Source organism: Penicillium bovifimosum, assembly GCF_028826915.1.
Source record: "Penicillium bovifimosum strain IBT 22155 chromosome Unknown utg000005l_segment0_segment0, whole genome shotgun sequence".
NCBI classification, from domain to species: domain Eukaryota; kingdom Fungi; phylum Ascomycota; class Eurotiomycetes; order Eurotiales; family Aspergillaceae; genus Penicillium; species Penicillium bovifimosum.
The window spans coordinates 1,955,452-1,967,927 of record NW_026622714.1 but is presented as its reverse complement, the minus strand read 5'-3'; the positions used below and the strand labels follow the sequence as shown (position 1 = coordinate 1,967,927).

Sequence of the window (12,476 nt, the reverse complement as noted above, 5' to 3'; positions counted from 1 at the left end):
TCTATATTTCCTCACACTCTCTCTATCTTTATTTTTTTTTATTTTGTTTGACTATTTTAACTACTTTGGGTTTGGGGTTTTTCCTCTTGGATCCCTCTCTTCTATATCACTCTCCTTCCTCAACCCTCCCGGTTCCCCCAGAACCTGCCCTTCCTTTTTGCGACTCGACGACAACTCATTCATCGTCTCTATACAACCTAATAATCACTGCTCCATTCATTCAGACACATCACATTCAACTATATACCTAATATATACAAACGACAGCCTTTCAATTGGACTTCGTTGACCCGGTATGTGTATCTATAGATACAATCTACATACTTTGAATTCAACAACTAACCATGAATCAGCACACAATCACAATGGACTCAACATACATGGGACCAACTTCGGTCCAAGGCCAGCCTTCATTCGCATACTATGCCGACTCACAGAGACAAGGTCACTATCAGTCCGATATCCCATACTACAGCCAAATGCAGTATGGAGCGCAAGAACAGCCACTTTACTCTCAGCCTATGATGAACATGCACCAGATGGCCACAACCAATGCCTTCCGGGGTGCCACTATGAGCTTGACTCCCATTGCGTCTCCTCAACCATCGCAAATGAAACCGTCCATTATTGTGCAACAGGGTTCTCCTGCCTTGATGCCTTTGGACACTCGGTTTATTGGTCCTGATATGTACTCGTTCCCTTCGACTCCTCCGCTCTCGGCTTCGGGAAGCACCATCAGTAGCCCTCCTTCTGCCCATGGTGCACTACCAACCCCGGTCCATGACTCATTCTTCCACTTTGACAAGGTGGAGGGTGTCAAGGAGGGATGCGAGACCGATGTTCACCAAGAAATTCTGGCCCACCCCGAGTGGGCTCGTTCCGATTCGCCCCCGATGACGCCTGGTGAGTTTGATATAGATCACACATGGATATACTAAATGTGGATCTGTGGCATATGCAAGGGCGGAAAGGCTAATTATGATGTGTAGTCTTCATTCACCCCCCTTCTCTCACTCACATCCAGACCTCGGATCTACTCTCTGCGACTGCCTGCCCCTCGCTTTCCCCCTCCCCCTCTCCAGTCCCCACCGACATTCTGGCCTCTCAGCCTATTGGGTCCGGCCAGTCTTTCTGCGATCCCCGCCAACTCACCGTTGAGCCCTCTGCCAATGCTCACACCCAGGATCTCCCTCCTCTGCCCACTCTCTCTTGTGAGGAGGAGCAGCCTCGCGCCGTTGTCGGTAGTGCGTCTGTGACGCTTCCCGTCAACGAGAACCCATCTCCCTCGTTCAGCTCTTCGACCCAGGACCCTCTGAGCTCTCTGCCGACTTTCGACAGCTTCTCGGACCTCGACTCGGACGATGAGCTGAACCGCCTGGTGGAATTCCACCCGGCCACTAATGCCATTTACATGGGTGACAAGCGCCAGCGTGTACACGCTTACCCGGTCGAGGACGATGGGTTCCTCAGCGAGCACAGTCTCGAGGATTCAGACGATTCGGAGACCTTCATGCACAACGGTCTACCCGCTTACGAGCCCAACGGTCTGCCCTCTTTCGAGTGGACCCCGACGGTCCAGGTCGACACCGAGGACGATCATGCCCAGCCCAAGACCAAGAAGCGCAGCAACCGCAAGTCCCGCAAGATCGCCGCCGACGCAGCGGCCGAAGCGAAGGCGCTGGCCGCCTGCGAGTCTTCCGGAGACTGCTGCTCCGACGATGGGTCCATGGATGACTCCGAGTCCGCCCCCGTCTCGGTCAACCGCCGCGGCCGCAAGCAGTCTCTGACCGAGGATCCCTCCAAGACCTTCGTCTGCACACTTTGCTCGCGTCGCTTCCGTCGCCAGGAACACCTCAAGCGCCACTACCGCTCTCTCCACACCCAGGACAAGCCGTTCGAGTGCCACGAGTGCGGAAAGAAGTTCTCCCGCAGTGATAATCTCGCTCAGCACGCCCGCACCCACGGCGGTGGCTCCATCGTGATGGGAGTTCTGGACACCAGCGATGCAGGCTCTGTTTCCTTCGATGATCAACATGACGCCGGGGCCCTCGGCCAAGTCATGTACGAGGCAGCTCAAACTGGAGTTGCGGTTGCTCCCTCTGTTGACCGCCGAGCGACCAAGAAGCGCAAGCGTGACCTGTAAGGGCATGCGTTTCTATGATATTCTTTTACGAGACCAGGAGACTTCCTACTGCATATATAATACATCACATTCTTCGGTCGGAGTCTTGGCCTGACCGTATATTGGTCTTGATTGGGTTTGGCGTCCGGGCATTTACAGGTCGGAAACTGGATCGGTGCACTGCAAGGTTCCTTTTTTTTTCTATTTTCAGCGTTTGGCATTATCGGGGACATACTGGGCATGCCTAAGATTCTTTGGTGAAGGCAGAAGTCCATGGAGAAAAAAAAAAAAAACAAAATATAGAGCGAATGATGGCTGTCTCTTTGGACAGTGCTGGGAATGTTGAATTATTTCCTTTGTCACCTTGTTTCTGATTGTTTTTCTCTTTTTTCTTTCTTTTCCTTTGTTTCTCTCCATGTTCTCTCCAACTTCCTCCTGGACCAGCACATTGTGAACAATGCGCCTCACACTTTGAACTTTGGGCTCTCACTTCGTGTACCCTGTTTACTTCACTTCTTGTGACTCTGTTTCTCTCTCCGTTCTTCTACCTTTCGTTCATGTTCTTTTTTCTGCCTATTTGATGTAATATCTTTTTGTTTCTGCTTCTTGTGCTGGTCACATTCGTGTATAAGTTATTTTGACCTCTTCATCATCCCTCATACCCCCTTCTTGTATTGCATTGCCCCTTTGTGTTGGTTCCAGATCACATCTAGTTAATTTACATGCGAAAAATTACACCTAGAATATGAGGACCTGTGGAATTGACAAAAATGACCGCTCTAGACGCCAGAAACGGCTGCGCGTAACTTCGGACGTCAAGCCGCCGGTTGACCGCCCGCGGCCCTAGAACACCAGTATTCAGGTACCCAAGTTCCCTCAGCCGGCCCTGCAACAGGCGGTGGATTTGGTATTCCACCACCTGCATCTTTCAGCGAGCTGAATCCACTCCGCCATCGACACATTCATCTGAAATGGCGAACATTGAAGCATCCCCTGTAAACACACCAGATTTTGGTGACTTTGTGAAGAATGAAGAAGAGGAGCTTGATCTCGAAGAGCTCGTTGAGCCATGGCATAGGTACGAAACAGAGGATAACCAATACGTCCTCTATCCCATTCACCTTGGGGAAGTGCTCAACGAGCGGTATCTGGTTGAACATAAAATTGGCTTTGGTGGTGGCTCAACTGTCTGGATGGCATTTGACCTGCAAGACAAGAGAGACGTAGCCCTCAAAGTCATGACCCTAGGGAAATGGAGCGACAATGAAACTCGAATCCAGGATGAGATTATCAAAACGGTACAGGATACTTCTCGCCTGGTTATCTATACTGCCACTTTCTTTCTATCCCGAGACGATAAAAGTTACCACAGGGTCTTGGTGTTCCCTATGAAAGGGCCTTCCATCTGCACTCTTACCTTGAAAAGGACTCCTATGGCCTCTCGTATGTCTGCTGCTCGACAATTACTGGAGACTGTGGCAAGTTTACATAAAGCTGGAATCATACATCGCGGTGAGTCGACATTCCCGTTCATATTCTTACATACTAAGAAAAAACCTATAGATTTGAATGCAAGGAACTGTATGTGGGGAATGACTCCTATGGACGGTCTCAGCCGAAGCGCCAAGTATGAGTTACTCGGCCGACCTTTGAAGCAGACAATACCATTTGTCGATCTCTGGAAAAAGGGCGAGCTTGTAAGCCCTGTCAAAGTCCCTGACAACCTTCGGACAGACGAATTCTATCTCTGTGATTTTGGTTTAGCGAAGAAAATCGGCGACCTCACCACTCAACGCGGCTACCCACCTATGCATTACTGTTCTCCAGATCGACTTCATAAGCAAGAGCCAAGTTTTGCCTGCGATATGTGGAGCTACATGGCTATTTTCTCTATGCTCTACCTTACATTTCCTCCGTTTCCCACATTTCTCGACGGTGGAGTTGTGAGTGGTATGGTTGAATGCTTAGGTCCACTACCTGAGGAGTGGAAAGGTCTCTACACACACCCCGCCGGACTTGATTCATGGTATGATCAGTCTCAATCTCCTGATCTAGACAACGACCTTGCTGCAAAAATTGCATATTTTCGTCCTGATGCTGACTTGGTCGAGCGGCAACATGTGCTATCTATCATGTCGAAAGTCTTTATCTACCAGCCGGAAAAACGGTTGACTGCAATGGAGCTTTTGCGAGATCCTTCATTCAGGGCCATTATGGACCGGTACGGGTGCTGAGACTTACAAGGAAGCCCACCGTACGGGTTTTCCTGTTGATAACGAAGAGGCGGCCAAAGTGTCCAGAAAGAAATTCAAGTATGCTGAATGTGAATGCTTTGTTAAAACAGCGATTGGCCGCAAATTACGGCAGGTGGATGGGAAACAGGCTGGTATGACAGGATTTGGCTTCGTTTGCGGCTTGCATTTCGCTTGAATTACTGTCATACTTCGACGACTTCATTTTGACAATACCTATAGCCAGTAGGCCAGGAAGCAGAATATGACTTACTTCAAGTAAAGCGTCCATCAGGCGGCTAATACAGCCGAACTGTGTATATAAATCAGTTGTCGAGGAGCCAAGGAAGGTAATTATACGAGCCATTGGCCCCTGCAGCGTGTAGAATCTCGTTTGATGCATTCACCATCAATCAAACGACTCATCTTCCTCTCCAGTCTGCGGCTGCTCTCAGTGCTCTGCCGAGCCATCTTTCAGCTTCTACTTCAGTTTTGAGATGAATGTCAGTACGAAAAGTGCACCCCACGACTCATCAGGACACATTTCACTTGGTCATAACTGATGGTTGAATAGAACGACTCCGTGGCTCTTGTAGCTGGTGCAATCGATTGGCAAACCCACCAGTCAACCCAGGACACTCCATAATCCCATGTGTCGTGTAGGTAGATATACCGGAGTAAAATTGAGAGAAGACCAACCGATTGAGGAAAGGAAGCGGGTGAGTTATCCACCTACCTAACTCGGTAGGCCCTTGTTCAAGATCTGAAGACCAAAGGGCATGATGTCGTCGTGAAGTGCGAGCCGCAACACAGCCTCACGAAAGCAGAATGTGACACAACCCTCCAATGCGCTCGCCTGAAAGATCCGTTCATATCCCCGGTATAACAAGCGCTTAGTCGTTCCAAGGCTAGTATATTAAGGGCTCTTCTCACTTCATCTTCCCCATTCATCTTCCCCTTTCATCTTCCCCTTTCTCAATCGACCCCCACCAACCTTCATCCTCGGACCCATCAATATACCCGCGACAACGAGGTTTCCGATTGACCTGATGGGCGGGATCGATTGATGAGCCGCCTAATGACGTCCGAGTTGAAAATCAAGGGCTCCAAGTGCGTCCTTCCCTCGGCTGCCTCGCTGCCTCGAGGGGGACTGGACCCCTCGACTCACTCTGTAAGTATCCCGCTATCTCTTTCCAGCCTTTTTTATTTCATCTCTTATGCAACACCCCACATCTGCAGACCATCTCCATGACGAAAGTTGACACTGACGACTGCAGACAGCACGGAGACTGAGCAGGCATCTCCTGCTGCCCAATGATCCACGAGGGACGGAGTTGCAGTTGTTCGCAGCCTCGAAGATAGGCAGCCACGAACACTTTCCAATGGAGGTCGAGTGTCTTTGAGATTGCCTTGAGAGAATCAGCCCAAGGCTCTATAGTAAGTAGGCTGTCGCCCGGCAAGGATCTCAGTCCATCCGTGGGATCTCATTACTTACTCCTTCTTCCTTATAGCGTCAAACTTGCCGCCACCAGAAAGAACAGGTTTTCCTTGATGCAAACCTCCTCGCCAAGTGAGTCTCCGCGGGCTTGGCAAATCGTGAAGCCGATACCGACAAGCCCCTGCAGGCCGGTGTCATGCCCGCATGTCAAGATGTCACTCCGACACCGAGTTGCATACGTGCCCCTCCGCCTGAGGGTAAGAAGGGCGGGAGCTCCAGATCCATCGGATCCATGTTTCGAGAGTTATCCAAAATCTGGCAACCAAGCTCCAAACATGTGCTCAGAGCCTGATAGGAAGTCAGTCGCGGACTGCGGATGATGTTGACGCTGAACTGGATAAATCGGGAAATGACAATGAGGTTTCAGCACTCACAAGTCAGGCCTCAAATGGACTCCGCTTTTATGTCAGGACCGCCAGAGCACCATATTGGCATGTTGCCTTGGCCAGTGGTTCTCGGGGCAATCGCTACCTATCGGATGAAGTTCTCGACCGTGCTCTCCCTAGGTGGAGATACCTGCACTGGAAACGCCAGACCGCCAGACCGATGCTGTCATAACACCACCTGGAGTCGATGAATCAAATCATGATGAGGACGATGATGGGCTGGGGGGGGGGGGGGGGGGTCGCGCCTCGTTGACCTTAACGAGGGCGTGCCCAACAGGACATCCGCATCCGCCCCTCGCTCAGAAGCCGAGGCAACTCGCGGGCCAACTCTCAGGCGAATTCCCGTGCGGACCTTAACGAGGGGAAATTGGAAATGGTGGTCTCGCTGAGAGCTCCTTCCCTCCGCCAAACTTTTGTCTTGATGGCTGCATCTCGATTGCCACTTATGTGGCAATGCACCTCGGGCATTGGTGGGAGTCGGAGTCAGCCATCGGCTCCCCCCCCCCACCATTCGTGTCTTTGGGATCAAATCAACGTAAAGAAGAATGCCATTCTTCTCTGCGCGACCGTTTGCTCGTAGGTAGTCTCTCACCTAAGACTCCTGAGGTGCCTTCGAGATGTGATCGACATCGAAAAAAATGGCAAGCGAGACATGAACTTGCCGGCAATGTGATTGTTACAAGGCGTGGTTCGTGGTAGCTGCGGCTCAGGTGCCTGAGGTTGCAAGCGAGGGGCAATAGGGCTCGGCCAGTGAAGATTCGATCTAACTGTGCTTTTGATATTCGGTTGTTGTACCTTCTCGCTGCCTGTTGTACGAAATGTACGTACATCAATGCGCAGAAGCAGGCCCTTCCCACGGCGAGTGGCGACGGGGACGTTCTTCGATTCAATCAGCTCAAGAAGCGAAAAAAGCCTGTGCGCTTCGCTCGTTCTGCTATCCACAACTGGGGCCTGTAGGTAGTCTTACTCCTCATTCTTGGACAATTCTCCAACTACGGGCAGATATCGTCGAGTTGAATTCACGGTTCCATATTCAAATCCCCATTTCGCATATCACACTAAGAGCAAAGACACTCGGCCTAGATGGCACAAATACCTCATACATCGTAGGGTGCAATGATCTGTATACACGGGGTTCCAGGTGGGCGGCTTCAATTCTACTGAACACTGGGAACGAACAACATACTAAGCTACATGGAACCTACGCACGTATGAAAATATGTGAAGAAATTCTGATTTCGAACAAAAAGCCTTATCAAAATCATCCGAACTTAAAGGATAGCAATATCTGAATACTGTACACCTCAGAGGTACCTACTGATGTCCTTATATGAATGCAGGCTAAGTCGAATACTACAGACTGGAAATAATGGTAGAATGGCATTGTTACAAAAGTTAATTCCACTATCAGCAAAGAAATCCAAAAAGACCACCAAAAAACCATCAAAACAAGGCTAGGCTTGTTGGGGGCCTTGGGGCATATTTAGCCGGGATAAGTCGCCCAACTGGGCGCCGGACTCGTCGTCAAACCGGGCATCGAGAATTCGAGATCGTGCTCAAGGCCATTCTGGCGGAACATGGTCTCGAGTTGGGCTACCCGGCGCTTCAGCGCCTCCAGCCGTGTCTCACAGTCTCATAACTCACAAGAGTCTGTGAGATTATTTGACCCACATGAGCCGCGCTGGAAGGGGCTCGCCATGTCTGGAGCGGGGGCTGTGAGGCCTGGAACGGAGGATGTTGGAAGCCAGTAGATGGGGATGTGAGGCCTGAAGCGACGTAGAATCCGTTCCTATTGGTCTGGTCAGTGACTCAAGTTCGAAAATAGCAGTTGAAACAGCGGAAGACATCTTACCGTCGACAAGCCTGATTGAGAACCTTTGCCAACGGAAGCAAGTGTCAAAATCGGTGTCTGGGATGGGTAGGCGATTGTACCGAACCAGTGCCACGCTCACCCTTGTTTATTTCGTTCTCGTACTCCAGGAACTGTGGCGTCCTCATGCTTGCAGTGATGGCACATCTTCGGTCAATGGTGTTGTTCAAGTCTCGCAGGGAAGGGTGATCAACGCGAAGAATGCGACGAGCAAGATGGGAGAATGATCTGGGGTCTCGAGGCATCTGCGGCGCTTTGGAGATGCGTGGCACTTTGGATCCATATTGTGGCCTATTTAGCGCTTGAGATTGAAGAAGTTTGACGGAAAGTGACTCTTTTCTTCTGACAGTCGAGTCCAGGAGGTATCGAGGATAGAAAGGAAATGTGACGATGAAGGTAATCGGAAACAAATCGATTCCTTTGCCTAAAACGACTAGACTGGGGAGAAAAGAAAAGAGAAAAGAAACAGGAGGAAGAAAGAGATAATTAGCACGACAGCCAGTTCCTCCCATCATGTGACAACGTAGTCCTTCCCTCGCAGTCCAAGTTCCATGCGATCAATCACAGGAAGTGCTGAGAACAGCGCAAAAAGTTGAGGAAAGATGTGAGAGTGATGGGATGACCGTGGAAGGTGCGTTGGGGTGATAGTAGTTACCTAGTATGTAGACTGTCTAGTGCTCCTCGTGACCTGATTCGCTCGAACGAGAGCTGCCAAGCTGCGGGAGGTGGGCCTTTATCTTCCCCTTAACCATTACGGGCCGTGGCTTGACCAAAAGCAGCTTAGTAGTAGAGATCAACGCTGGTTCCTGTCAGCCCTATGAAGGGTGATTAGGACATAAGGCTCTAGGAATGTATCTTCAGCCATGAAAGGCGAAAGCTCATGCCAGACCCGGCCTGACCATTGTTTCGAGCCCGTATGGGCCACCGAACTTCATTAAACAGTGCAAATAGCGCTTGACCCCGACTCTACATAACTTATCCATTACTTCACTGTTATTTTGAGTAATTCACATACAAAATTGCTCTTGAAATCAGAAGACAGTGTGACACATGACATATCACGATGTGCACATCAAGTCGACCCTTTTCTGCAGAAACATCCCATTCATCTGTTCTGATAGTTATCTCAGTGCCCTCAGGCTTTATCACATGATCCAAATATTTTGCCAGATCTTTGGCGCACTAAACCTAATCAGATTAACCCCTCCACAAAAGCCTGAGTCAGCATCGCTGCAAACAGCAAGCGGTGAAGCTGCAATCCACCGCCTTTCTTGGTGGGCGGTTTGAGGGAATTGAGGGAAAGTCTGAGACTCTGAGCAGCTCAGTTTGGCTGAGTCCGGACTGAAATTTACTTAGTGTCATAGTGAGCCTGTGAGGCTGTGGGCCTGACTCTGAGCGCCCTCATTAAAGCGGCATCTGGAATAGAATGGCAGAGGAAATCAAGTACATAGTCACAGAGGTCAAGTTACTCAAGTACTAAGGAACTCTGCCTTCTGAGTTCTAACTCCCAGACACAATATACCGAGAAACAAGCTATATAGCAAATAATGCAAATGTCTATGCAAATAAAAATACATATCTCGATTTACAATGTTGTTGCTTTATCGATAAAATCCCCTGGGCAAAAAAGGTGGGGACTACAAAAAGTGACCCCCTCCTTGCCCGCACTCACTAAAATCTGCGAGACATCCAAACCTCAGACCTGAGTGGACTCACAAGTCAAGCAATGTCCACATCAGCGCCACCCCCAGCCCCAGGGCTAAACGTCATCGCCCTCATCTCCGGCGGAAAGGACTCCCTCTACTCCATCCTCCACTGCATCCGCAACGGCCACAAAGTAGTCGCCCTAGCCAACCTGTACCCAGAACCAAAGAACAAATCCACCACGAACCCAAACACACAAAATGAAGAAGACGAAGAAGACCTCGACAGCTTCATGTACCAAACTATCGGCCACAGTGTAATCCCCCTCTACGAACAAGCCCTCCACATCCCTCTCTACCGCCAACCCATCACCGGCGGCGCAGTCGACACAGCCCGCATCTACGGCAACGCAACCAACGACGCCGACGAAACAGAGTCCCTCGTCCCGCTGCTCAGTCGCATAAAACAGGCTCACCCAGAAGCCAACGCCGTCTCCGCTGGCGCTATCTTATCCACCTACCAGCGCACGCGCATCGAGAACGTAGCGAACCGTCTAGACCTCGTCCCGCTTGCTTGGCTATGGATGTATCCTTCGCTACCTGCGCCGGGCGCCAGGATAGCTGATACACTGGCGATAGCACAGGCGGGGCTGCTGGAAGATATGGCGGCTGTGCGGTGCGATGCGCGGATTATCAAGGTTGCCTCTGGTGGTCTGGATGAGGGGTTCTTGTGGGAGAATGTGTCGGGTGTCGAGAGTGGGGGGCGGATGATGCGGAGGTGTCTGGTTAAGGCTATGAGTCGGTTTGCGGATCGGGAGGATATTCGTGGGGCGGTTTTGGGGGAGGGTGGGGAGTTTGAGACGCTTGCGCTTGATGGGCCAGGCTTTTTGTGGAAGGGGAGGATTGAGGTTGGGGGGAGAGAGAAGAGGGGTGGGGAAGGGGGTGTTGCGTTTGTTAGGTTGAGGGGGGCGAGGTGTGTGGAGAAGAGTGTTCGTGAGGTTGAGGATGGGGTGACGCCAGCGGATGTTAGGAGGCCTGGACTGTTGGATGCTGCTTTTGAGGGGGTATTAGGGGCCGGGGGAAACCTTGAGGGGTTGCCGGATGATTTGAATTCAAGTTCGAATTCGCTAATGTCGGGCACGATTCCGTCGCCCGAATGGTCTGTCTGTGAGCCGGTGCATCGGTTGTCTGGATCGACCTGGACGATTTCGAATATTGTTGCGCCTGAGGCTGGTCCTGGGACAGGCGCGCAGATGAAGGACATTGCGAATAAGGTTCATCAGATGCTTGCGTCCTTGAAGCATCCCGAGGCCGGGACCAGATCGACAGACGATATTGTTTTTGCTACGGTGCTGTTGGATTCAATGGCTGACTTTGGACCAATGAATGAGATCTACGTCTCGCTGTTCAAAAAGCCCAACCCTCCCGCGCGAGTTACAGTGGCTTGTGGAGACCGGCTTCCGTCCAATGTCAGGGTGATGGCCTCATTCGTGGTTGACCTGGGTGCAAGAGAACAGCGCCAGGGGCTGCATGTCCAATCAAGGTCTTACTGGGCTCCTGCAAACATTGGGCCATATTCGCAAGCCATGTCGATTCCATTACCGAACGCGAGCAGACTCGTGTACATTGCTGGTCAGATCCCTCTAGACCCGGCTTCTATGAACATGGCCCAAGTGGAAGGACCCGGGTCATGGTTTGACAACTACCGTCTTCGAGCTGTGCTGGCACTTCAACATCTCTGGAGAATTGGCGAATCCATGCAGGTAGACTGGTGGCTCGGTGCAGTGGCTTTCTTGGCTCGTGGAGAACACGCCGATACCAAAGCCCGGGAGGCGTGGCGCCTCTGGGAAAGAATGCATGCTTTGCCCGACAATGAAGATGAGGATGATGACGAAGGACCGCAACTGGATGCATGGGACATTAAGTACGGGCGTCGCACAGAGGAGCTGACTGCCGCTCTTGTGCCCACTCTGCCCAAGTTCACGGCTCTTGTCGAGTCACACACGTGCATACCCCCCTTCTTGGCTGTCCAAGTCGATGAACTTCCACGGGGTAGCGAAATCGAATGGCAAGGATTGGGAGGTCGATGTGAACAGGTCAAGCTGGACGTTAAAGGGGGGATATTTTCCACCACCATGGACTGCCAATATAAGTATACCAGTATCGAAATTGACGCGGGTTCGTCAACCGATACCTTGAAGCAAATATTGAAATCAGTGAACGAGGCCCACTGTCGACATTCCAGCCTATCTCAAGCTGTGTTATACACCGCCCATGTGGTGCCTGAAACCTTGTGGCCCGGACAGGTTGTCCCGTGCAGATCGGTATGGGGGCGAGAAGGACGAAGGTTGAGTGCAGGTGTCGTTCTACAGCAGCTCAGTTAAGCAAATATCGGACAATATTAAAGCAGCAAAGCTGCTGAAATCTAGTGACAATATAGACGAGTATTATTTATATCAATAGTTGCTATATAGTCGAGAGTCGAGACCCATGTCGATGTCATACAGCATGCAGTGCACAGTCCGTTTGCATGTGATAGGCAAAATCCCTTCCGCGTTCAAAGATAACAACAATGTCCCTCTTCAACAGCCACGTTCTCAAAACCTCCGACACCTAAAAAATAACCGGGGCTCGATCATCGAACTAATTCTTTTCTTTGTGGTGCTCTTCCTTGATCCTCCATACTCTGTGTACACCACGATCCCGTCCGGATATGACGTACTCGT

General features: G+C 50.9%; 4 protein-coding genes across 4 annotated transcripts; 3 read left to right on the top strand and 1 right to left on the bottom strand.

Annotated features, from left to right (window-relative positions):
- Nucleotides 1-365: 365 nt before the first annotated feature.
- Nucleotides 366-2,143, top strand: sebA (putative C2H2 transcription factor (Seb1); the record flags this gene model as incomplete). The annotated part of the gene is made up of 2 exons (XM_056666655.1): nt 366-903; nt 990-2,143. 2 exons carry the CDS (start codon nt 366-368, stop codon nt 2,141-2,143), a joined length of 1,692 nt encoding a protein of 563 aa, XP_056520251.1.
- A 950-nt stretch (nt 2,144-3,093) lies between these two features.
- On the top strand, nt 3,094-4,356 carry N7515_005910 (uncharacterized protein; the record flags this gene model as incomplete). Its single annotated transcript, XM_056666654.1, has 2 exons — nt 3,094-3,634; nt 3,686-4,356. 2 exons carry the CDS (start codon nt 3,094-3,096, stop codon nt 4,354-4,356), a joined length of 1,212 nt encoding a protein of 403 aa, XP_056520250.1.
- A 3,364-nt stretch (nt 4,357-7,720) lies between these two features.
- Nucleotides 7,721-8,352, bottom strand: N7515_005909 (uncharacterized protein; the record flags this gene model as incomplete). Its single annotated transcript, XM_056666653.1, has 4 exons — nt 7,721-7,849; nt 7,909-8,026; nt 8,090-8,112; nt 8,170-8,352. The coding sequence occupies 4 exons, from the start codon at nt 8,350-8,352 to the stop codon at nt 7,721-7,723; spliced, it is 453 nt and encodes a 150-aa protein (XP_056520249.1).
- A 1,481-nt stretch (nt 8,353-9,833) lies between these two features.
- On the top strand, nt 9,834-12,134 carry N7515_005908 (diphthine--ammonia ligase family protein; the record flags this gene model as incomplete). The annotated part of the gene is made up of 1 exon (XM_056666652.1): nt 9,834-12,134. The coding sequence occupies one exon, from the start codon at nt 9,834-9,836 to the stop codon at nt 12,132-12,134; it is 2,301 nt and encodes a 766-aa protein (XP_056520248.1).
- Between the last annotated feature and the right edge of the window lie 342 nt (nt 12,135-12,476).